The sequence below is a fragment of the Netta rufina genome (assembly GCF_964035555.1).
Source record: "Netta rufina genome assembly, chromosome: 2".
Lineage (NCBI taxonomy): Eukaryota > Metazoa > Chordata > Aves > Anseriformes > Anatidae > Netta > Netta rufina.
In genome coordinates this window covers 99164290-99187931 of record NC_140124.1, presented here as the reverse complement: position 1 = coordinate 99187931, position 23642 = coordinate 99164290, and the positions used below count along the sequence as shown (strand labels likewise).

At 36.2% G+C, this 23642-nt stretch overlaps 1 protein-coding gene across 3 annotated transcripts in view; it reads right to left on the bottom strand.

Moving 5' to 3' along the window:
• NETO1 (neuropilin and tolloid like 1) overlaps positions 1-23642 on the bottom strand; it is a gene marked incomplete at both ends in the record, with an annotated part of 69790 nt that overhangs the window by 10095 nt on the left and 36053 nt on the right. For 2 of the 3 annotated variants that reach the window (XM_084306689.1, XM_084306690.1), the window contains 3 exons: positions 8226-8454; positions 21773-21900; positions 22006-22047. In XM_084306689.1, coding sequence (XP_084162815.1) covers positions 8226-8454; positions 21773-21900; positions 22006-22047 — 399 coding nt within the window. Of the gene's footprint in view, positions 1-8225; positions 8455-21772; positions 21931-22005; positions 22048-23642 lie in introns of all 3 variants that reach the window. The other variant, XM_084306688.1, reaches the window with a different exon arrangement.

Below are 23642 nucleotides of genomic sequence, written 5' to 3'. Positions count from 1 at the left end.
TTTTCTTGATTATCTCAGAAAGTTCATGGCCATAGAGAGAAATTCCCACAAACCTGAAGAAAGCAGATGTCTCCATTGTCTTTGAGAAAGGCAAGAAGGAGAATCCTGAGAGCTACAGGTTGTTCAACTTCAACTTAATCCCTGGAAACAGGATGGACCTAATTATCCTGGAAACCAATGAAGGTTTCCAAACAAATGAAGGACAAGAAGGGAGTAGTCTGCATAGACTCATGACATAAGTCAACAGTGACATGAGTCGGCAGTGTGCACTTGTAGCCCAGAAGGCCAACTGCATCCTGGGCTGCATCAAAAGATGAGTGGCCAAGGAAGATGATTGTCCCCCTCTATTCAGCCCTTGTGAGGCCCCACTTGCATCCAGGTCTGGGTCCCCAGCACAAAAAGGATGTTAACCTGTTAGAGCGGGTCCAGAGAAGGGACACAAAGATTATCAAAGGGCTCGAGCACCTCTCCTACAAAGAACGTATGAGAGAGATGGCACATTTCAGACTACAGAAGAGAAGGCTCTGGGGTGATCTCATCACAGCCTTTCAATACTTAATGGGGTCTTATAAAAAGGATGGAAAAGGACTCCTTAGTAGCGTAGATAATGATAGGACAAGGGGGAATGATTTTAAGCTAAAAGATGAGAGATTTTTATTAGATGTTAGGAGGAAATTCTTCACTCAGAGGGTGGTGAGGCAGAGGAACAAGTTGCCCAAGTTGGATGAGGCCCTGGGCACACTGGTCTGGTGGGAGGTGTCCTTGCCTATGGAAGGAGGATTGGAACTAGGTTGTCTTTGAGGTCCCTTCCAACCCAGGCCACTCTGTGATTTTATGATTCTATGACCAAAACTGGCTGAGCAGCCAGGCTCAAAAAAGTGATCAACAGAATGAAGTCCAGATGGAGGCCAACCATTAATGTTTTAGCACAGGGTTCACTTCTACAGCCAGTATTGTTTATCTCCCTTTATTTATATCCTGGATGATGGGGCAGAGTGTACCCTCAGCAGGTTTGCAGACAATGCAGACCTATGAGGACTGGTTAATAGAACAGTTGGTTGAACAGCTGTAGAAATGGACCTTATCAGGCTGGAAAAATATGTCTATAGTAAGCACGTGCATTTCAACAGTGAAATACAAAGTTCTGCAACTGGGGAGGAATAACCCCATGAACCACTAAGTCCTGGGGAATGACAGACTGGAAAGCAAGTTCGCAGAAAAGGTGCTTCTGTACAGTAACATGACCATGAGCCAGCACTGTGCCCCTGTGACAAAGAAAGACACAGTATTGTAGAAAAAAAAGAAAGATCATTGCCAACAGGTGAAGAGAGGTGATCCTTCCCCTCTGCCCAGTACTGGTGAATCACTGTTTGGTCCAGTTCTGGGCTACCCAGCACAAGAAAGACATGGACATACTTTTGTCAATCTAACAAAAGGCCACGAAGATGATCAAAGACTTGGATAATCTGACATATGAGGAAAGCCTAGGAGAGCTAGGACTGATCAGACTGGAGAAGAGAAGGCTCAGGGGAGATCTTGTCAATTTGTACAAATACCTGACAGGGCAGAGTAAAGACAGAGCTAGGATCTTCTCAGTGGAGCCTAGTGACAAGACAAAAAAAAAAATATGTAATGAGCACTAAATAAAATGCAGGAAATTTCACTTACATGTCAGAACAATTTTTTTACTTTGTGGCTTGTCATTCACAGGGCAAGATTTGGTTTCTCTGAGAGGCTGTGAAGACTGTGTTGGGGATATTTAAAACCCAACAGAATGCAGACCCACAGCCCCCAACAAAGAAAGTCCAAACCCCAAAGTCTCTTCCAACCTCAGCCATTCTGTCTCTCTCTGAAAAGATGGTTATTTAGTTAGATCAAGAGTTACATATTTCATATATTATAATTTAATTAAAGTGCCAATAAATATATATATAATATCAAAATTGAACTTGAAAATTTAAATATATATTGATATATATTATATAAAATTGATATATATAATATAAAATTGAACCATATATTATTTTATTGTATATATAAAATTATATATAGACATATATATACATATAAACTTTCAAAACCTTTCCCATTATTTTAAATTTCCATATGTTCTTTTTTTTTTTTATATATATATATTTGTGTGTAAGGATAACTGGTATCTTAACACACAAGCTGATATTTTAGTTATGGACAAAAAAGAATGTAGTGTCTTCCGCTTTTCAACAAGTATTTATACTGAACACAAGATGGAGCACTTATCCTAGAACATATATAAGCAAATGCAGTTTGATAACCCAGTGAATTTTTCAGATTTAGAAAACCTATACTTAAAAAAAATCCTAGACTAATTATATTATTTATGTTTGCTGACTTGTAAATATATTTTTGTTTCTAATGGGGACAAACTAGGAGGTTAGAGGATTGTTTCAATAATCATCTTTCCAGAAAGTTACCATCCCAGTATTCAAAAAAACCCATATTCAGCATTTGAAACTTACTGCTTTTAAAAGTTAAAAAAAAAAAAAAAGAGTCAATGGAGTTGTCTTATTACTTATATCTGATTACTATTAGAAGGTTCTGAAAAAGCATATGGAGATAATAATCCATACTTTTTCATTTACTAATGAAAAATGATCACAATTTCTTTTAATCCTGAATAACCCTAAGGCAAAGGAACATAAAGAGCATTAATAGTTCCTCCATATGCCATGCTTACAAAGTAATATGAAATAAAAATTCATGTTTTATATTTTTTCCAATAAAATACTGCTTTCACTGGGGCAGTAAAATAAATAATTGCAAGTAGTATATGGCCATTTATAAAATAAAATAGCAATATTTATACAGCACTATAGCAAACATTATTTGTGTTATTAATAATTATTATATCATGATATAGTGGCATTAATAATAAAATACAATGTCTCTGTGTGTGTGGTGTGCATAATTTTGGGGAGTGAGGATATTTTGGATATAAAATACAGACATGGTGGTGTAAAAATATTTTTATATGATGAAGTCAAAAGCCGACTTGCTGTGGACATATTGTGAAGCTTAGCTGTTCTACTTCAGCCTTCCCCGGTGTATTTAATCTGTTTCTAAGCACCATGTAGAGTTAGCATTAACTCCATACCTTCTGCGTGAGGTGTGCACTAGATCTGAGCAAGCTAGCTTGGGAATCTATGTCTCACTTCACTGAACATTGTGGGCTTGCCCTTTGAGTCCATTTCAGGGTAGGGATTTCAGTGTGGGACTCCTTAATATTAGATCCCTATTCTACTTACTATTTTCAGGCTTCTCTATCTCCACCCCTTCCATTCTTGTCATAACATTTTCTGAGACGTTTTGCTTTCTCCTGAGGGTGAATGGGAAAATTCTGAAGTCTGAAAAATGGTTAGATGTGAAAAATAATTTCCGCTGAACTCATTACACATTTCACACCTACTCTTCATGTTCTCAAGATAGCTTATTGCATCATGCTCTGCACATTAATTCTTTAGGCATAGATCATTTGGAATTTCCCACTGTTCCTTACTGAAAAATGGAGCTTTCTTTTCTTCACAAGAAAAAGAAAAATTAAATTCTTCAGACGTTCCTCAAATCATCCTTGAAACAGAAGTTTTCTCTCAGCATCCCCAAGGAAAAGTCCATCAGTCATGCTGACAGACAGTTTCACTTACTTTCTTAAAATAATAAAATTATTACAATGGTTTTAGTAATGCATACTAAATTGTGTTATCTGAAGTAAAATTACTTATCTTTTCATTTGCCACTAATGAAAAAATCTTATTAAAATATAGCTATTAGATACTTGAAAATGGAATGTGTTTAATTCTTAATTTTCCTCCTCAGCCACCTTCAGACAACTCTGTTCAAAATAAATACAATGTTTTCTGAGTGTTAATACCAGACACATGTCAATATGAGATCAGCAGAGACTGTCAGCTCAGAAGTGTGTGCTCAGAGCTCCATTCAAAGTTCAATTTATACACTCTAGGCACCACAGACACCTATTTTGTTCAGGAACAGAAAGGCATAGGGTTGGTTAGCCAGTGAAGGTTTTTGACTACAGATAGCTGTAGATATAACAGAGGGGCAGAAAATCACAGATGAGTATTCACCATTAAGGAGGCAATCACAATGATTTCTTTTATGTGTGTGGAAGCAGGGAGCAAAAACAAAAAGGCTGTAATCTGTTTACACTCTTAAGTCCTTCCAAGAGGAAACTATCTCTTTGCATGTATTGCACTTATCGCATTGCTGTTCCTTTTCTCATTTGTTCCTTTTGCATTATCACAATAAACACAGCCATTAATATTGAATACCTGCAGAGCCTTTTCCCCATTAGAAAATTGCCCATGCTGGGATGATCATCTTCAGGGATTCTGGCTGTAAATAAGGACTTGGCTGCTGTTACTCTATAAAGCTGTGCACTACTCTTCTAAACACAGCATTAAATTTCTATCTAAATATGTTTTTTTTTAATAAAAAGAAAGCAACTATAATAGAATTTGTGCTCCTTTAAGAAAACACCATGAGATAGGGCTTTAAAAACACCCTTAAAGCTCAAAGTGACAACAAAATAAGAGAATGAATAATATTTTTCTGCTTGATTTCTTTTTTTTAAAAAAAAAGGAGTTTTGGATATAGAGGCAAGCAGTGCTATCAAATAGCTGTCAGAGCTGAGAGAATAAGCATCTTGTGTGCTCTGCATATAGAGGGATTTTCTCTTATCCCCTATGCCCTGGTTTTATGAAACTATTTTTTAAAGTGTAGGTGTGCCTGTTCAGGAACAGCTTTTGAAGAAGCTGTAAGTGTAGCATGTCCGTCATTAATCAGGCTGGAGATCACTGTCACAACCATGGAAAGTGAAATTAATAGTTAGTAGGTGAGAAAACAAGGATTCATTTTTCAAGTCTTCTTAACAGATGAACATATGCCTTTTGATGATACCAGATTTCTTTTTTTTTTTTTTTTTTCCTTTTTCAGATTCTTAAATTAATGTATTTGCTATTTGAAATCTATTATAGAAAGTGACTACCATACTACCATACAGAAAAGTATGAAGTAAATGTATATGATTACAGGTTGTATAAAAGATTGAAAAAATAAGGGCATGAACAGAAAAAAATATATATTTGGAATAGCTGATAATACTGATCATAAAATATCTATCATCGTTGTACCTTATCAGCTATTAAGAATTGTATGTTTGCTAAATGTTGATTAGAGCTATACTGCTATTTTCATGATTTAAGAATCGTTACTGATTTTCTGGAATAGTAAATATAATGATTTCTTGCATTGTATTCCTGTTCTTTCTTGAGATATATTAACAGCACTTCTGCTTGGCAGATCATCACCACTAGAGGTTTGGAAACTTGTAAGACCACATTTTAGAGGAAAACAAAACAAAACAAAACAACATATATCTACATATATTTCAGATGAAATTGGAGAGCGCTGATCAAACCATATGAAAATAATCATATAAGAAATCTCTTTAAGATTTCTCTGTTCTACACAAATGTCAAGTCCCCAGGAAACAGCTCTGTAACAAGAATTAACACTGAACAGACTTAGACAGAAAGAAAAGATTCCTCAGGTTAAGTAGCCTGTTTCTGTTTCCACAAAACAAACAAACAAACAAACAAACAAACAAACAAAAAACACCTTTGAAACCTTCCAATTCACAGAGCTTTGTGTGACAGAGGACTACAATCTCACTTAACTCTACAGACAGTACCTCACACTAAGGAGAGGAACTTGAGGAGCTACACATAACCTTCTGGTCCTCCTGGTCATGTGGTCAATGACCTCCTGGCCATTACCACAGCAACAATAAAAAAGAACTTTTACTTTGTCACTCTTTCACATCAAATATATATATATATATATATGTTTTTTGTTTTTTTTTTTCCTCCACAACTCTAAGGGAACAAACTAGCTTTTTTTCCCTCTTTCTTTGTCCCTGCATTTTTGCAGGGACACAGACGTCTGTTGCTTGATGCTTATCTCCCTGAATTAAGTCTGACATTCCTACTTTTCCACACAGATGATCTAATTATTCCCACACATTACTGAAAGACCTCACAGTTTGCATGCTATGTGCTGTGTCTCACTGTGCTCAGACTGGACATCTGCTCTACCTTACTTCATACATTCAACACCAGTTTACAGTATAGGACAGAACTTATGGACAGCTGACATAGCATAGAAAGTACAGTTGTCATCACCTTTAAACCTTTAACATCAATTTACAGCATTAAAAACACAGATGCAGTTTCCCCCAATATTTATGATCAGGCTGTGTAGATATCTCAAAGTACAATTTCACCCTTTGTAAATTTACAGCTTTTAGTCTGCAACAACTTTGTACAGTAGAATTACAGAAGACACATCATGTTAATATTTTTAAACTCCCAGTCACAGTACATTATAAAACATTATCTGTTTACGAGAAAAGAGTAGCTCGTAAGCTGTAGGATGTCAAATAACCATATTAGGAATGCTATAAGGAAAAACAAACAAACAAAAACATTATCTGTCCTTCTTTTCTTTTAAAATATGAAGCCTTGCAAACATACAATTATGCAAACCCTCATCTCAAGTTAGTCATCATAGTGTTTCACTCTCCAGTTCTTTTAATGCTGTGAACCTCCAGTGTCTATGCAGTTGTTTCTAAGGTAACAGATCAGGATGCTTTGTGAAGAAAAAAAAAAAAAAAAAAAAAAAAAAAAACAGATCTTGAATATTCAAGACATCCTCAGTTGCAGAAATGAGACAAAGACAGTGTCATCTCAATTGAGAGTTCTCAGTATCATTTAGACCCTGGCCTGATTTGCAGACAAGAAAAACATAACCCACCCTAATGCTACAGTGTGAGACTACACTGTAGTGTAGTCTGCATATGCAGTAAAACTGCATATGCCGTTTCAAACATGCAAAGTGTCAGAATTTTTTTAATCAGAGCAATAATTAAGAAATTATGGAGGCTGTTCTCAACAGAGTCTTATTGCCTCATTGCAGGGTACACACACACAGAATACAGATGAAGACTATGCTTGGTAGGAGTGTGCATTCATTTCAGTAACTCACAGTCACACAGAAATCTTCTTGTGAAACTTGTGGTGCACAAGTCAAAAACAAAAACAAAACAAACAAAAAAACACCATGAAACAGCATGTGAAAATAAATGCTTATACTCCTTAAGGGACCATCATTGTTTCCATTGTTTTCATTGTTTCCATTAAAGAAAATAAACCAATATCTTTCACAGGTGATTAACTGAATTAATAATTTTCAGTGAATGAGATTATTGGGTTTGATGGGGTTTTGTTTGTTTTTCAAATTGGCAATAAGTAGCCTTTTTTTTTTTTTTCTTTTTTTTTTCTTTTTTTTCCCCAAAGGCTACTTTTCCTATTACCTGAGCTCAAAAATCATATAAATCATAGAATCATAGAATCATAGAATATCCTGAGTTGGAAAGGACCCTTAAGGATCATCAAGTCCAACTCTTGACACCACACAGGTCTACCCAAAAGTTCAGACCATGTGACTAAGTGCACAGTCCAATCTCTCCTTAAATGAATATAAATATAAATGAATGCAATCTGCATAGGGAGAATATTAAGTTTGTAAACAGATATATCATTTAAGCTTTTAGATAGCTTCTGTTACTATATATATATGCATATACATATATCAACAACAACAACAACAAAATCACCACTAAATTATTTGCTTAAAACTGTCTGATATGTTTTTATTGATATATGCATTCCAGCATATGAACAAACATATTCATCATCTATGATAAAATAATCATAAGGTGTTTTTGAAGTGCCCATCATTGTAAGATCTAAAAAAATCAAATTCATAGAAAAAGACTAGGCTTGATAAAATCCTTCAGAGCTGTATTATTTTCCAATTGTGTAAAGGAAAACTGAGACAGAGTGGACTGGTATCTTGGGAATCCGGTAAGTTGTGGTCATTGTGACTAGCTATACCCGTCTTTCTGTCTCTGAATCCTGTGCTCTACTTACTGTGTTACAAATTATTGCACACTATGCATGGATTTAAACTATTCTAGTGATTTACATAGCTTGTTCAGGACCATCCTTTGATGTTACTTATTTATCCTTACTCTGCATGAAGAAAACATTAGCAGTTTGTGGGACTAGTGTCATTTAACAAACTGAAAGGTGGGCATATTAAGGTCTTACGTTCTTGGAAAGATGTGAAGAGCATCTGGAATCGGCTGCTTCGACTGCCTTCATCTGCCCACATGCGGATCACACCGAGACCCGTCCGCAGCATTACATCATTAGCAACAGTGCTGCAAAACTTTGCTTTTAAATCCTCCACAGAGCTGCTTCCATCATAAACAGCAACAAAATTCCTTTTGCATTCATTGGAATTCTGCATCTCATAGTCCAAGAATCGCAAGTATATCTATGATGCAAACAAACAAAAAAGTCAACATGTAGACACATTTGAAAATGGCTAAACAAACATTAAAAAACATTGCTCGGTGTTGTGAGAGAAAGACCACACAACAACATCAAAATAATTTTTCTGGTGCTGGAGATCCAGAATTTTCATTTCTTGGTCATTTTTCTGGATGGGCATTAATACAGGTAGTGAGCCCAGTTTATTCTTCCTTGTATTTTGCCTTACTTCAAAGTAGAATCTAGTGGAAGATCCAGATTTTTCTTTTCTTTCTCCATGAGAAGTGTGTACAACAGTCCTTCAAGCTGAAGGGCAGACAAGCTAGAAATTTCTTCTTTCACTGGCACAATATTGCTCTATTACTTCCCTGACATGGAAAATAATAAGGAAAATAATTGTTGCTCCCTGCTCAGAGTCAATATGTGTCATCTTTGTGATATGTCTCAGCTACACTGCTTCAGGAAGTGAGAAGCTGGGAGCCAGGCAGAACTCAATCATTAATCTTTTTATGTTTCTTCAAGCAATTTGGCTATCATTTCAGCTTTTCTAAACAAAGCCTGTATGGTATATTTCTTCATAACTTAACAGGGACAAAATCAAGAATATTTGATGGAAACTGCTAGAAACCTAGAAAGTTTCCTAAGGAAATGTCTCTTGCATACCAGTTAAGTTATCTTATAAATGTAGTAGATGTCTTGTCCTTTACAAAGAACTCTTTAAACCTACCTAAAAGGAAGCATGGGTGAGGAGAAAAAGATATTATTTGATACTCAGCTATATATGGACTTTAATAGTCCACACGCATTTTAGTCCACACACTCATTTTAAAAACAATTGCTAAGATGAGCAACATCAAATATTCCAGTAACAGAGAAACTAGTACCATTTTCAGTAGACACACAGTACTGCTAACTGCTAAGTTCAAACTGCTAAGGGCACCCAGGAGACCTCATGAGAATGATACAGAAAAGTGGAGGAGGGCAGAATTAGCATGAAAAGTAAATATACTCAGCATCCAGTTGCATGCATCTTGAAACAATGACCAAAAAAAGGACTCCACTGTATTAGAGATCAGATCTACTTCTTTACAAATGGTCTTATTAACTTCATGTAACTCTTTACATACACAGAACAGTTGCTGAAAAATCTTCTCTGGATTTGCATAAAGTACACAAACAGCATACCCTAGCAGCATACAGGGCTCAACACTCCATGTTGTTGATATATTAGAACTCTCATGTTTTCAGAATTATGTACTATCAAGAAGTCTGATGCTGCTTAAAAACAGCTCAGATTTTTAAATGAATTTTTAAATTTAATATACTAAATTTCATTTTTCCTGCCTGACCTTTCTCTAGCATGTTATTTCTTACAGCAGATCTTAATTTAGTTCCAACATTCTCATCCTCCAAAAGAACTGTAAGAAACATATGTTAATTAAATTGTTGTTAAGTAAATCCTTCTTTCATACTTCTTCCATCCCCATCCCCCTCCCCCCCCCTTTTTTTTAAATACTATAAATTAAGGAAGCTGCTTCTATTGATCACTACAAAATGGAACATTTAACAGCAATACATAAAAAAATAATCTTCAGATAGAAAAAAAACATAGGTGAAGAAATACTTTTTATAGTGTTTATTATTATTATTATTTTATTTACCGCTTGTTACAACTCTGCAGTGGAATGAAAAATTATGAGTTCTCTCATCCAGCATTGCTGAAATTTTCTCACAGTATCCACCAATTTTATAAATGTATTGTCTTGAAATGTCTTGCCATTTCCTCTCCTACTGGGGGGCATACAGTTCCATTCCTGTTAAAACAAGTCACCTTCTGCCTTGGCAAAGTCATACTTAAGAGCTTGTTTTGAATTCTTAAATCTGTTGAGTACATGTATTGTAGTTCTGAAGTTTCTCTGCACTGGCTGTATCCCTTTGAAAATCTCTCTTTCATTCTCTGCTGTCTCCCTCCCTTCAATAGGTGCTCAGGAATTTGAGACTTTCTCCTTCTTGTGCTCCAAATTCTTGTTCTTGCTGTTCTCTAGCTATTTAGAGCATTATGTCCTACTGATGTCTGATGACTTTAACCCCTCAGGTCATCAAAGTCTTCAGCATGTCTGCTGCTCTTTTCCATTTATACAACATCAGCCACTTCCACAGCCAGCAGGCAGATGGCTGAACTTCACTTCCAGCAGAAAAAGTCCAGTGGGAAATGTTCAGACAAGAATTCTGGACCAGTGAGAGATTCAAATGAAGTCATGCAGAACTGGGATGGGCAGTATGAGAAGTGCTTTTATTCCTCACTCCAGTGGTTTGAGAGGGCCCTCTTGTTTTAGTGGCTCCTAGTATCCAGCTGGTACAGGCACATCACTGCCCTGCAGGGCAAGATTTTGCAAGAGGGAAGGATGTATTCCCATACAGGGAAAGCAGGACCATGCATACTGGCCATCAACTGGCCAGAACTGGGGCACTCTGCAGAACAGCTTCCTGTGTCATAGAGAGCAGTCAGTCCTGCTCAAACAAGAGCCTAACAGGCACTGTGAAACCCTGGCTTCTAGCCTCTCCTTTAAAGCTGGTGAAATAGTCCAACTCTGAATAATATTTCACTTAGAATGCAGAGTTAAATGTGCATCTTAGTTTTCTTTCTTCCACTTCCTGGTTCTGACAGTGGCGATTCAGTGCTTACCAGCTTTGTCACCAATAATGCAATCACAGAATCATAGGGGTTAGAAGGGAACTCTGGAGATCATTGAGTCCAACCCCTCTACTAAAAGCAGGTTCCCTACAGTAGGTTGAACAGAAAAGCATCCAGGCAGGTCTTGAATATCTCCAGAGAAAGGAGATGCTTCTCCACAACCTCTCTGGGCAGCCAGTTCCAGTGCTCTGTGACCCTTATTGTAAAGTATTTACGCATGTTTGTGTGGAACTTCCTGTGTTCCAGTTTTTGGCCGTTGCCACTTGTCCTATCACTGCACACCACTGAAAACAGCCTGTCCTATCCATTGGCCTCTTGCACTTTAGATATTTATAAACATTGATCAGATCACCTCCTTATCTTCTCTTCTCCAGGCTGAACAGACCTAGATCTGTCAGTCTTTCTTCATACAGGAGATGCTCCAGGCCCTTAATCATCTTTGTGGCCCTCCTCTGGACACTCTCTACAAGATCCATATCTTTTTTGAACTGGGGAGCCCAGAACTGGATACAGTGTTCTAGATTTAGCCTCACCAGGGCAGAGTAGAAAGGGAAGATGATCTCCTTGAACCTGCTGGCGACATTCTTTTAATGCATCCCAGGAGCTCATTGGGCTTCTTGGCCACAGTGGCACAATTCTGGCTCATGGCCAACCTGTTGTCCAGCAGGACCACTAGGTTCTTCTCTGTAAAACTGCTCTCCAGCAGGTCAGTCCCTAACTTGTACTGATGCATACAGTTATTCCTCCCTAGGTGCAAGACTCTACACTTGTTCTTGTTGAACCTCATCAGGTTCTTCTCTGTCCTGCTCTCCAGCCTGTCCAGGTCTCACTGGATGGCAGGGCAGCACAGCCTTCTGGTGTATCAGCCACTCCTCCCAGTTTTGCATCATAAGCAAACTTTCTGAGGGTAGACTATCCCTTTGTCTAAGTCATTGAATAAAATTCAATTGAATAAAAACCTTCAGCAGCTGATTATGTGCAATATTGCGTACACGGCTGTTTTCCAAGTAATGAAGTACATCTATGTATGTACTCTCAGATGAAAATGTCTTATAGGAAAGGACAGAAGGCTTCTGATACATTATTGTCATGAAAATTTGTTTTTATGCCTTATATGCCTTTCATGCATACCATATGTATTATAGACAACATGCATGTTTAATAGACCATACAGGTATAATATAACGTACATAGATCATACTTTATCTTATTCCACTATTCAGGAAAACTCTTAACCTACTCAAGGAAAAAAAAATAAATAAATGGGTCAAGGATCTCTCACTTTTGTTTGCTTGTTCTCTCTTTTTTTTTTTTTTTTATCCTGCAGTCTTATAAATATACACTTATTTGTATTTGTGCGTATATACATTTATGCACATATATATGTCTGTACGTTGTGTACCATTTCAGTATTGAGACGCAATTTATAACAGCTTTCATTCTTACAAGAAATGTGAACAAATCCTCACTATTATTGTAAAATACCAGCTCTCACAACAATTTCCAGAATTCATCAATTACTCCTGATCTGTTTCAATAGATTGTTCTTATAACAGTACAGCCAAAGTCTTACTTTGGGCTCATCCTTTGACATTCTTTAGTTTCTGGTGACATGCTAGCCTTTTAAAATAATAAAGTATTTCTGAGAGTAGGCAGTTATAAATGTTGAGAAGGAATAAAGAGAATGATAGCTTAGCATTTCATTTGATTCTTTCAGTGAAGAAGCCAACATTTTAAGCTCTTCCCAAGACTGAGTTCTGGTTTTGGTGACACCAGTTAATTTCTGTGTGTGATAAGTTCAGATAAGTTCATTATATATAGAGAGATTTGATAGGTACTGGAAATGAATAGTTGGCTTAATAATCTACATCCATTCTTCAGAAGAAAGACGACACCTTCTACAATGGCATGAAGTTTCATAAATTAGAGAAAATAAACTTGTGATGTGTCTGAGTTGAGCTGGAATTTAATTTCCATATTAACTATGTCCAGAACTTTATATAAAACAAAGAAGAGTTGATCCAAGGCTACCTGAAATACATTTACTTAAGTTTATTTAGATTAGATCTATGAATTAAGGCTGGAGTACATTTTTTAAAACTGGGAGCTGATAATACAAACTGACACCATAATATTGAATCAGATTTTGTTTTTAAGAACTGTAAGTAATTTAATTGCATCTGCAAACTTCTGCCAATTTTCATGGTCTTATTACAATATATTTTCCATTGTTGCTGTCACTGGGTATAAGACCCACACTGGCAGAGAAAATTGCTAATAAATTAGGATTCACAAGGAAAGAATAAAACTGATTATATAACAAAATGTTATCAAATACAAAATATTCCTGATGCATGGTTTTCTGAAATCAATGGCAAGATTCTCATTACTTTCACTGGCATGTGGATCTCACTAAAAGGAATTAAACATAAAGTGAGAGAAAATAGTATCCATATGGATATGGATAACCATTCTGGTTATTTCATTTTCTATGGACTTAGCCATTAATTCTACCAGCAGATAATCAACTTTGTCCACAAAAAAAAAACAAAGAAATGAACAAAAAAGGAGATCACACATTCAAATATCATCCACTGTCTTCATTAAATCTTCTTCCATTGATGCTAGTGAGAGCTTTTGGAATGTTAATATTTCTGTAGGTAGTGACACATAAGATTAGCATTACAAGTACTTTCTTGTTGAAGAGAACATCTTATTTGAAAGAAGTATAGGCAGTATCTTCTTTCACATTTTACTTGTAAAGTTTTAATAAGACACTTTCCTCAAATCATCAAATCCACATTATTTAGAACAGACTGCTAGTGCACAAGTATTAACTTTTACAGAGCTTTGAGATGTCACTACAAATGCCAATGCCACTCACAACAAAGCTTCACTGTACTGTGGCATATATAATTTACACTCAGTCACATTCTATTTTAAATAGTTGTCTTGTCACCTTAACATTTGTATTGTCATCATAATAAAGAAAAAGGAAATGCTGGATAAGTCTTACTATTTTATTTAAATTTGAAAATGACAGAAAACTCTGCATATATTAGAAAAAAAAAAAAAAAAAAAGGTTTGTAAACTATGAATAATATATCACTTCAGTAAAATGGTCAGATTATAATCTCTTCATAGTGAATCACTTTCCATGAGGTCTGCTTTTTAATCAATCTCTGAAGGTTAGTGCTGACAACATGATTGATCGGACCAGTCAGGAAAAGCTTCAAACCATATCCTAGCATATCAGACTTAATATATGTGTACAGACATCCAGTCCCTTATATTACATCAAAACAAAGCAAACAAACAAAAACAAATTAACCAAAAAACATTGTTCAACTGCCAGAAGTATTTAAGATGTGAGACAAAAACCTTTAACAGAGCCTAACTTCCAGATTTTTCATATTAAGCTTCTAGGTTCAGTCAATTCTTCTGCGAGCACAAGACTGGGAAAAATAGGTTTATGTCCTTCCCTACTGCTCAGTGACCAGTTACAGTACTTGCTTTGTTTTACATCTTGTTCAGCTCTATGTGATTAGCAGATCACAAAATCACAGAATTTCTAGGTTGGAAGAGACTTCAAGATCATCGAGTCCTTCAGTGTGTTGGCCTAAAGAGAAAAAAAAAAAAAAAAAAAAAAAAAGAAAGAAAATAAAAAAAAAAAAAGGAAAAAAAAAAAAGAAAAAAAAAAGGCAACTTTTCTCTTGAACATCAGCTTTATTTTAGCTGAAAAGTGTTAATGGTACCATGTTCTGGGGGTGGGTTTTTGGTCTTTTGTTTTTTGTTTATTTTGTTTTGTATTGTATTTTGACTTTTTTGGGGGGCTATTTTTTACTCATCTGGGACCATGTTGTGAAAAGACTCTATGCTTCATATTTTCCTCTCTGCTGGGACTTGGAGAATGCTACCTGTCAGATGACAACTTTATACGGCACTTCTAACACCCTGTGATTCACAGCCAGCCTTAGACATCAGAATATTGTCTTCCATTATAAGTGAAACTCTTTAGATTTCTTTATTTTGTTCTATTTTTTTTTTCAGACTTCTCCAAGTTCCCATTAACTGACATTTATTCTAGCCATCAAGATTTCTTCATTTTGTTCTCTTGTTCAGTGGAAAAATGCTGGTAAGTGACAGCTTTTAAGTTTCTTGGTACTGTTCTGCTTTCTAATTCTCAAAACTGTAGATCAGATTCTGATTCTGCTGCTCTCTTTGGTAGATGTTTTATTACTTTCATTGGTAGCCTTTTTATTGTATTTGCTAGCAATTGTTTGGATTGAGAGTGCTGAGGTTGGTTATATTTTTATACCTGAACAGGGTAGATTCATGTTAACTTAACAGTGTTTGTTTTTGCCAGTTACACTTGGGCATGCATATTATCACATCTGCTAGATAAGATTCTACACACATGCTGGTCTTCCTATGTCATCTGAAAAAAAAATGTTTCTGATAAGTAATTTTAATGTTTTAACATAGGTAAACAATATTTTATATTTGTTTAAACATAATTTGTCCACCATGTTTCAGGAAGAAAACTTAATATGCTATCAAAATTTACAGGGTTTCTCATTATTTGCAAATATTATTCACATTATCTATATGTTAATAATCTCCAGAGCTTCTTTAGGGATGGATCCCATCTGAAGCTAGTAAACATGACTTTGTCTCCTCTTAAATTTTTCAATCTCTAAATTCCATTTTTTTTTCTGTAACATTTGAGGAATCACCATCCAAATGTCTCCTATTGAATTTTAGTGTCCCGTTTCAAGCTTCTTTTCTACATCTGATAAAGAAGAGTCCAAAAAATAGGTTTATGTTAATTCATTAGAGCTGACAGTTTAAACAGTTTAAACTGGGTCTCATCCCAGAGCATAAATTTCCACTTTGCTTATGAGAACAGAAAATGTTTTGTCAGGCTGGTTTATACAAAATTGTTGCTCTGGAATTTGCTTCTCATCCTGTTTCTTCCTGCTGGTCCAGAAAACACATGGGCAACAACCAAGTCTCTCTCAAAATTTTGTTTAATCTGAAAGTTGTACTCCTGGAATCAAAAGCATACTTGTGTTTGGTCAGGTAAGAGGATACAAGGTCAATTGTGAAAATAGCAATAAATTATTTAGAACCTCTGCCAGGTCAGTAGTAAGAAGTACTTATCCTTTGTAAGTAAGTCAGTGTCTTGAAACTTCCTTCCTGACTTGAATACAGCAACACTTTACGGGCATGCCTACATGATCAAGCAGTGGTCTCCCACTCTTAATTCCCCTGCCAGTGTCCTGGGTGCAAGTGCAGGCTCCACTTGGCTTGGGTTCCCCCATACACACAATTGGCTGAATATGGTACAGCGGTGTGTCATTCTGTGCGGTGGGTAGCTCAACCCAAGCATGGGCCCTCAGAACCCTGGATGGGAGTTTTTACCCCATGCTTAGCTTCACTGCCCACATCCTTATCTCACCAAGTGGCCACTTTGGCTCAATCTGGGGCCAACTCTGTCAACACCAGCCATAGAATCATATCATAGAATGGCTTGGGTTGGAAGGGACCTTTAAGATCATCCAGTTCCAAATCCCCTGTCTGTGCTTCGGACACTTGTCTTCCTTCCTATGCTGCCCAGAGTTTTTGATTATGAACACTTCTTATAGTTTTGTGTCAGAACTGGAACACCATATTTGTAAACATTTTATTACTTTTACCATCAAAACCTACTATTTGTTGTTTCTTGTTTGTTTGGTTTGTTGGTTGGTTAGGTTTTTCCCCTACAAAACCACTCAAGGACTAAGCACAATATGATGGTAGCTTGCTGGGGAAGTTACCACCAAAAGGAGCACCACATCATCACAAACATACATTTTATTTCTATTTGGGCTTTGTCAAACTCTGCTGATGTATCCAAAATAGAAAAATGTTTCCTGACAATCTTTTCCTCTACCTTTTCACCCCAAACAGAAAGTAAGAAATTCATAGAGTCATAAAGTCATAGAATGGCTTGGGTTACAAGGGACCTTGAAGATCATCTAGTTCCAACCTCTCTGCCATGGGCAAGGATGCCACCCACTAGATCAGGTAGCCCAAGGCCTCACCCAACCTGGTCTTGAACACTTCCAGGGGTGGGGAATCCACAACCTCTCTGGGAAACCTGTTCCACTGCCTCACCACCCTCTGAGTGAAGAATTTCCTCCTAACATCTAAGAAAAACCTCTCATCTTTTAGCTTAAAACCATTCCCTCTTGTCCTGTCATTATCTGATTGAGCAAAAAGTTGCTCTTCATCTTTTTTATGACCCCTTTAAGAACTGAAAAGTTGAAGTAAGGTCACACCAGAGCCTTCTCTTCTTTAGGCTGAAAAGCACCATCTCTCTGGGATGTTCTTTGTAGGAGAGGTGCTCGAGCCCTCTGAGAGAGAGCCTTTGTGGTCCTCCTCTGGACCCGCTCTAACAGGTTAACATCCTTCTTGTGCTGGGGGCCTCAGACTTGGATGCAGTACTCCAAGTGGGGCCTCACAAGGGCTGAGTAGAGGGGGACAATCACTTGACCTGCTAGCCACTTGCCTTTTGATGCAGCCCAGGATGCAGTTGGCCTTCTGGGCTTCAAGTGCACACTGCTGGCTCATGTCAAGCTTTTCCAGAACCCCGAAGTCCTTCTCTGCAGAGCTGACATGAGCTCAAGGAGTTCTTCTCCCAGTCTGTTCTCATGCACTTGACCCAGGTGCAGAACCTTGCACTTAGACTTGTTGAACCTCATTAGGTTCATGGGTGCCCACTTCTCAAGCTTCTCTAGTTCCCTTTGGATGGCATCCCTTCCTTCTGTTGTATCAACTGCACCACTCAGCTTGGTGTCTTCTGCAAACATGCTGAGGATGCACTCAATCCCACTGCCTAGGTCATTGATAAAGATTTTAAACTGTACCAGTCCCAGGAGAGATGCCTGAAGGACACCACTCATCATCAGCCTCCACCTGGACATAGAGCCAATGACCCCCACTCTCTGGGAGCAATCTTCACGCCAACTCTTTATCCACCCATCAATCCATGTCTCTTCAATTTGGAGATCAGGATGTCATGTAGGACCATGACAAGGCCTTACAGAAGTCCAGGTAGATGATGTTGGTCAGTCTTCCCTTGTCAACTGATACAGTCATTCCATCATAGAAGGCCACCAAATCGGTCAGGCACAATCTGACCTTGGTGAAGCCATTCTGGCTGTCTCGGATCACCTCTTTGTCTTGCATATGCCTTGACATTGCTTCCCATAGTTATTTTATATTTCTAATTTTCTATTCACAAATAAAGGATTCTTTGTTTATCCACAGCTGTAGCCAAAGACGATTCCAAAGTTTTTGAAATCCCAGTGCAATAAACTTATCTAATTTCTCTTTTGGCATTTGTTTTGCAGTGAAGGGCCAAGTATCTTGGAATGGAGAGGTTCTTTTACCTCTTTATTGTTCTGAGTAGGTTGCCACATTCAATCCGCATCTCTCTTCTTTATTTGCCAATCTTGTTCTTTATTGATTGAAATCTACTTCTACATGTAATACAGAACCCCCAATATTTCTGAACTCCAGGTTCACAGTTATCTTACTCAGCAGGAATTGACTTTAAATGAACGCATTAATCACACATTTTGCAACCCATCTCTATCAAACATAAGGCTGCAAGTCTGCATAAAGATTGAAGTTCTGATTAAGCTGCCTTCTGCTTTCTTCTACACTTACAGAAAGTTTCCATTCTGCATGCATTTTCAGCATTTTAATTTTTGTGCTACAAGGTGATCTGTGATGACTCAGTATTTTAAGCATGTGCAAGAAGTGTACCATTCTCTGTCCCATTCTAGCTTGCTGAGAGTAGCAGCAATGTTACACCCAGACTGTCAGGTTGAAGTTCAGGCTTAGAGCTCTCAAGTTCCTACACCCAGACTGATCTCATTGCATACATGTTGAGCTCAGACTTGGCTTGAATCTGAAACTGCAAACCATGGAAGGGACTTATATCTTCCTTCTGCAGACAGTTTAGATTGGATGAGCTTAAGCCAAATGAAATTGCAAACAGCTCACACTCTGGCACAGTTGAAGAAACTAAAATGTAAGGATCCATCCCAAATTCTGTCTGAGAAACACTGACCTTTTAGGCATAGTTCCCAGTAACAAACAGTACAGCTCAGAGTACAGGAGCATGTAGATATAAAGACAGTTGATGAGTTCTTACTGTTCTTAGCTGGAAAGCCTGTTTTCATAGGTGGATACTGCTATAAATTAGAATGAAGTCACTGACATTGTACTGAATATGTCATTAATTCAAGGGTAGATAAGCACAGAGGAAGCAGACTGTAAAATATGGACAACAGAATTCAGACCAATAAACAATATTAACATAGATCTTACTTCTTACATGATTTTTTTCAAAAATTATCCATTAATTTGTTCCCTAATACTTGAATATTTTTCAAACATTCCCAGTGTGGCAATACCATGGACATACGTGTGTTTGTGTATATAAACATATATATATATATATATGTATATGAAAAACAGGCTAATAAAGTTCAAATGCTAAATTAGTTGTCCTTCAAACTGAATCAAGGCTTCAAAATTGGCTTTTTTTCCTACCTTACCAAAAAAGCTTTCATTTACATGTTGGGAAATGCTGATTTATGTGCTGTTATATTGTTTAATGTCTTTACCCAGAGAATTCTGTAAGATGGGAACAAGAAGATTCTTCAGGAGATGACCCAGACCACCTCTCTTTCTAAAGGTAAGATTAGTAATGTTTGTCTAATATTTAGTTATTTATTTATCTTTATTTATTCATTTTACCTCCACTTTAACAATGTTAGCCATGCTGGCTGAACAAACCTCCTTAACCAATCATTTGTAATCCACTCCATAATTTTTTTCCCTAACATTTAACCAGAATCAATCTTTTTCCAATGCAGAACCATGACTTGTCTGAGCCATGGACATGAGAGCAGCCCTTCCTTGTTATTAAAACTTTTTAGATACTGTCTCATAACACCCTCCTTCACTAGAATCTTAATGCGATATTTAAAAACTTTTGATCTCTCCTCATGCCTTTTAGAATTTTCTCATTGCTTTCCCTTCCATATACTCTTTTGCTAGTCTATGCTTTTTGAGATGAAGTACAGCTAAATCCAAGTATAAAAATTCACAGACTAACCTATTCACAAAGAACTAACCCTCTATTGACAGTGGTAGTGTGGCATTCTACTGTTACACATTATGGTTACAGTTACATGGCTACATATATTGTTTTTTTATATCAGGACTAAATTGTGGATAAATCCTACAGATAAATAAATATGACATTTCTAGGAAGACTTTAAATCATGTGGCACTTTAGAGTTAGATCAAATAAGAATGTCATGATGACATTATCTGACCAACTAAGAATACAGTGGAATTAAAACTGTAGGGCAATTTTATTCGCTTATTTAATTGTGCTGAATCTGTATTTTAATCGTGTGTTTATCAGTTTTCTTACCAACAAATATCTAAGTATATAATGTGTAATAATGATAAATTAGTCCAGTCATTTCACATGTATAGTCTGGAAACTTCATCTACTTAATTGGAAACGTTTATGAATATTGAATTTTCCAAACAGTAAAAAATATGAGACTAAAACATATTCTGGAAATAATTTATCTGTAGTCTTATGAGCCAACTGTTCAACACCTAAACTTTCACAATAGAAAAATTTTTGATACTAATGCATTTTTCTCTACTGGAAACTCTTCATCTTGCTTATTCAATATTCAGTGCTGGAACAGTGTAATGTATTCCATACAGTCTGCTCTGGGATTACACACAAAAACCATACCTGTTTAAAGATCCAGAGATTATTGGATATAAAAATTATACCTTGTAAAACTTTTCTAGTACAATAAAAAACAGATAGTAAAAATATACTGGGGAGTTCTCTTTAGCAGTCTAAATGAAAGTAGATGGGAGCACAGAGATGTTCCAACTGCAGAGAGGAGAAACAGTAGTATAGCCAGCAACAATTAATCCAAATAATAACTGATAAGAGACGAACTCAAGCAAAATAAAAAATAAAAAATAAAAAATCATTAAATTCATTGCAGCACTGTCCTGTGTGTTACAAAGACCTGTTTTGCTGATTATGGTGAGAGAGAAATGAGAACACTATCTCTTTTTGTCAGTGGTTCTAAAACAAAGGAACTAAAGACCTTGTACATAGTAACATTAATTTACCTTGACTCCATTTTCACCATTCCCAGATGAGAAACAGTAATGATCTTAGGGACCCAGCAGTTCTCAGCAGTCTCTGTGTTAGATAAGATCACCTCCCACTTAACTAAACACACCAACTCTTTAAACATATGAGCAAAATTAAAGATGAATTTAAGAAAATTATTTATGGCACAAAAAGCACATTAATGCTGCCCACATCATTATTTATAGAGAAAGAAGGTTATTTTGATTGAGGTGAAAAATTACCTTTCAACAGCAGAAGGAAAAAACAGTTTACAAGTTCAAGCTGTAAAGTTATTAAACAAGATCTGTCTGTATTAAGAAATGCACGGCATATTAGAAAAGTCAATTTCTTAAATTAAGTGGCAAATAAGCAAGTGGACAAAGGACTGACCTTGGATCTGGGTGGTGCTCTGATGTACCATTTACAGTCTACTGCTTCAGTTTCAGAAGCTTTTCCTTCTTTGACAATTTGTATAGATTCCACAATTCCTTCAGGTCCTCCCATCTCAAACTCACAAACTAAATAACAAAATACCAGAAGAATGAATCCTGAACAGCAAAAAAAATATTTTCTACAGCAGAAAGCAAAGGCTTCCGAGTCTTAGGAAGAACCAATATACCAACCTGGCAATGGTTTCAAAACTCCAAGGTCCTTAAAATCGGGATCTTGAAAATTGAGAAAGAGAAAATTAGTTTTGTTCAATATCTTGTGTATAACATCAATGCATTAAAACTGGACACTTCAGTGATATAATTATGCATTTATTTCTTTGGAATGTGACTTGTTTCTTGCAATGGGCTTAAAAAGCTATGACAACACACTAATTATTAATGCAGAAAGTATTGGTAATACCGTGCAAAGTTATTATATTTTTCCATTATAGAATCCTGCTTTGAAAAATGTTGTCACAATTTTCTCTGTCTCACTCTTTTTCAGAAGAATGAATTAAAAAACAAAATCTGTACACACTAGAAAGGAAGAACATCACACAGCTACCCACATGATATTTTAACATCAGTTAAATTAGAGATATCAGTCTAATGAAAAAGATATATTTACAAATCCATTCAGAAACCCTTATTTAACAGCATTATTAGAACACAACTTCCTTCTGTGGTTATGAATATCAACTCTACCAAAAATAAGGAGTTTCTTTCTTTCTCAGAGGAATCAATTTGGTATTCCAGGAATACATATCATAAGAATTTACCATGGAATTTATTGTGTTAACAAGGTAATAAGTCTAATACATGTGTTATTTTTAATAAGATAAACATGATAATATTTATTGCCTGAGATCCTTTGTATTTTGCTTTTATAGCCAGATATAACACTTATATGAAATGAGTTTGGTCATGGATCTATGGTTCAATAAACAGCTATCCATAGACAAACCAACATTTTGTAAAATTTTGCTGCAGTTTGAATATATTGCCAGAAATGTGAAAGGGGCTAAATTATTTCAATTATCTCCTCAAAATAGACTAGTCTTGTCTGTTTTGTCTGTTGTTTTTTGTTTGTTTGTTTGTTTGTTTTAATCTCTTGCACTATTATGCTATTTAACATGAAAATTCTGTGTTATTTTTCCCATCTTCATGGGAAAGAGAACAAAAAAGAAACCCACTGTTGTTTTTCTTTCTTTCTTTCTTTCTTTCTTTCTTTCTTTCTTTCTTTCTTTCTTTCTTTCTTTCTTTCTTTCTTTCTTTCTTTCTTTCTTTCTTTCTTGAAATTTGGCAGGATCTGGTCTTCTGAAAACAATGTTAAACATCTACAAGTAAACACTCTGCATCAAGCTTCTCCTGGGCCACATTCCACCCAGGCCTCAAAAGGACTGCACAAAAAGAAAATCAAGGTCAAATTTGAGCTATACAATATAATCATGGAACTCATCTTATTGCTTCAGGATTGACTCAATGTATCCAAAGCTATAAAAACAATGAGTCTGACAGTTGGAAATCAACTGGAGTAAAACCAAACCAATACAGCAAAACCGGCTGTTCCCCTTTAACCATTGTTTAGTTTGTACAGTAACAATTATAACCAAATAATATCATGAAAAACAAAGTCTAGTGTCTTATGAGCAAGAACAGCAATTTTAGCCTGAACAATGAGGATATACTGTCAAAAGCAGAGTTTTAAAATCACCTTTTAAAACTGTCTTGTTATAACCAGGCTGCTGCTTTTTTTTTTTATTTCCCAGTTTTCCTCTTACAGTGGCACAATATAAGTCCTGACTAAATACTCATTAACTTAAGGAGCT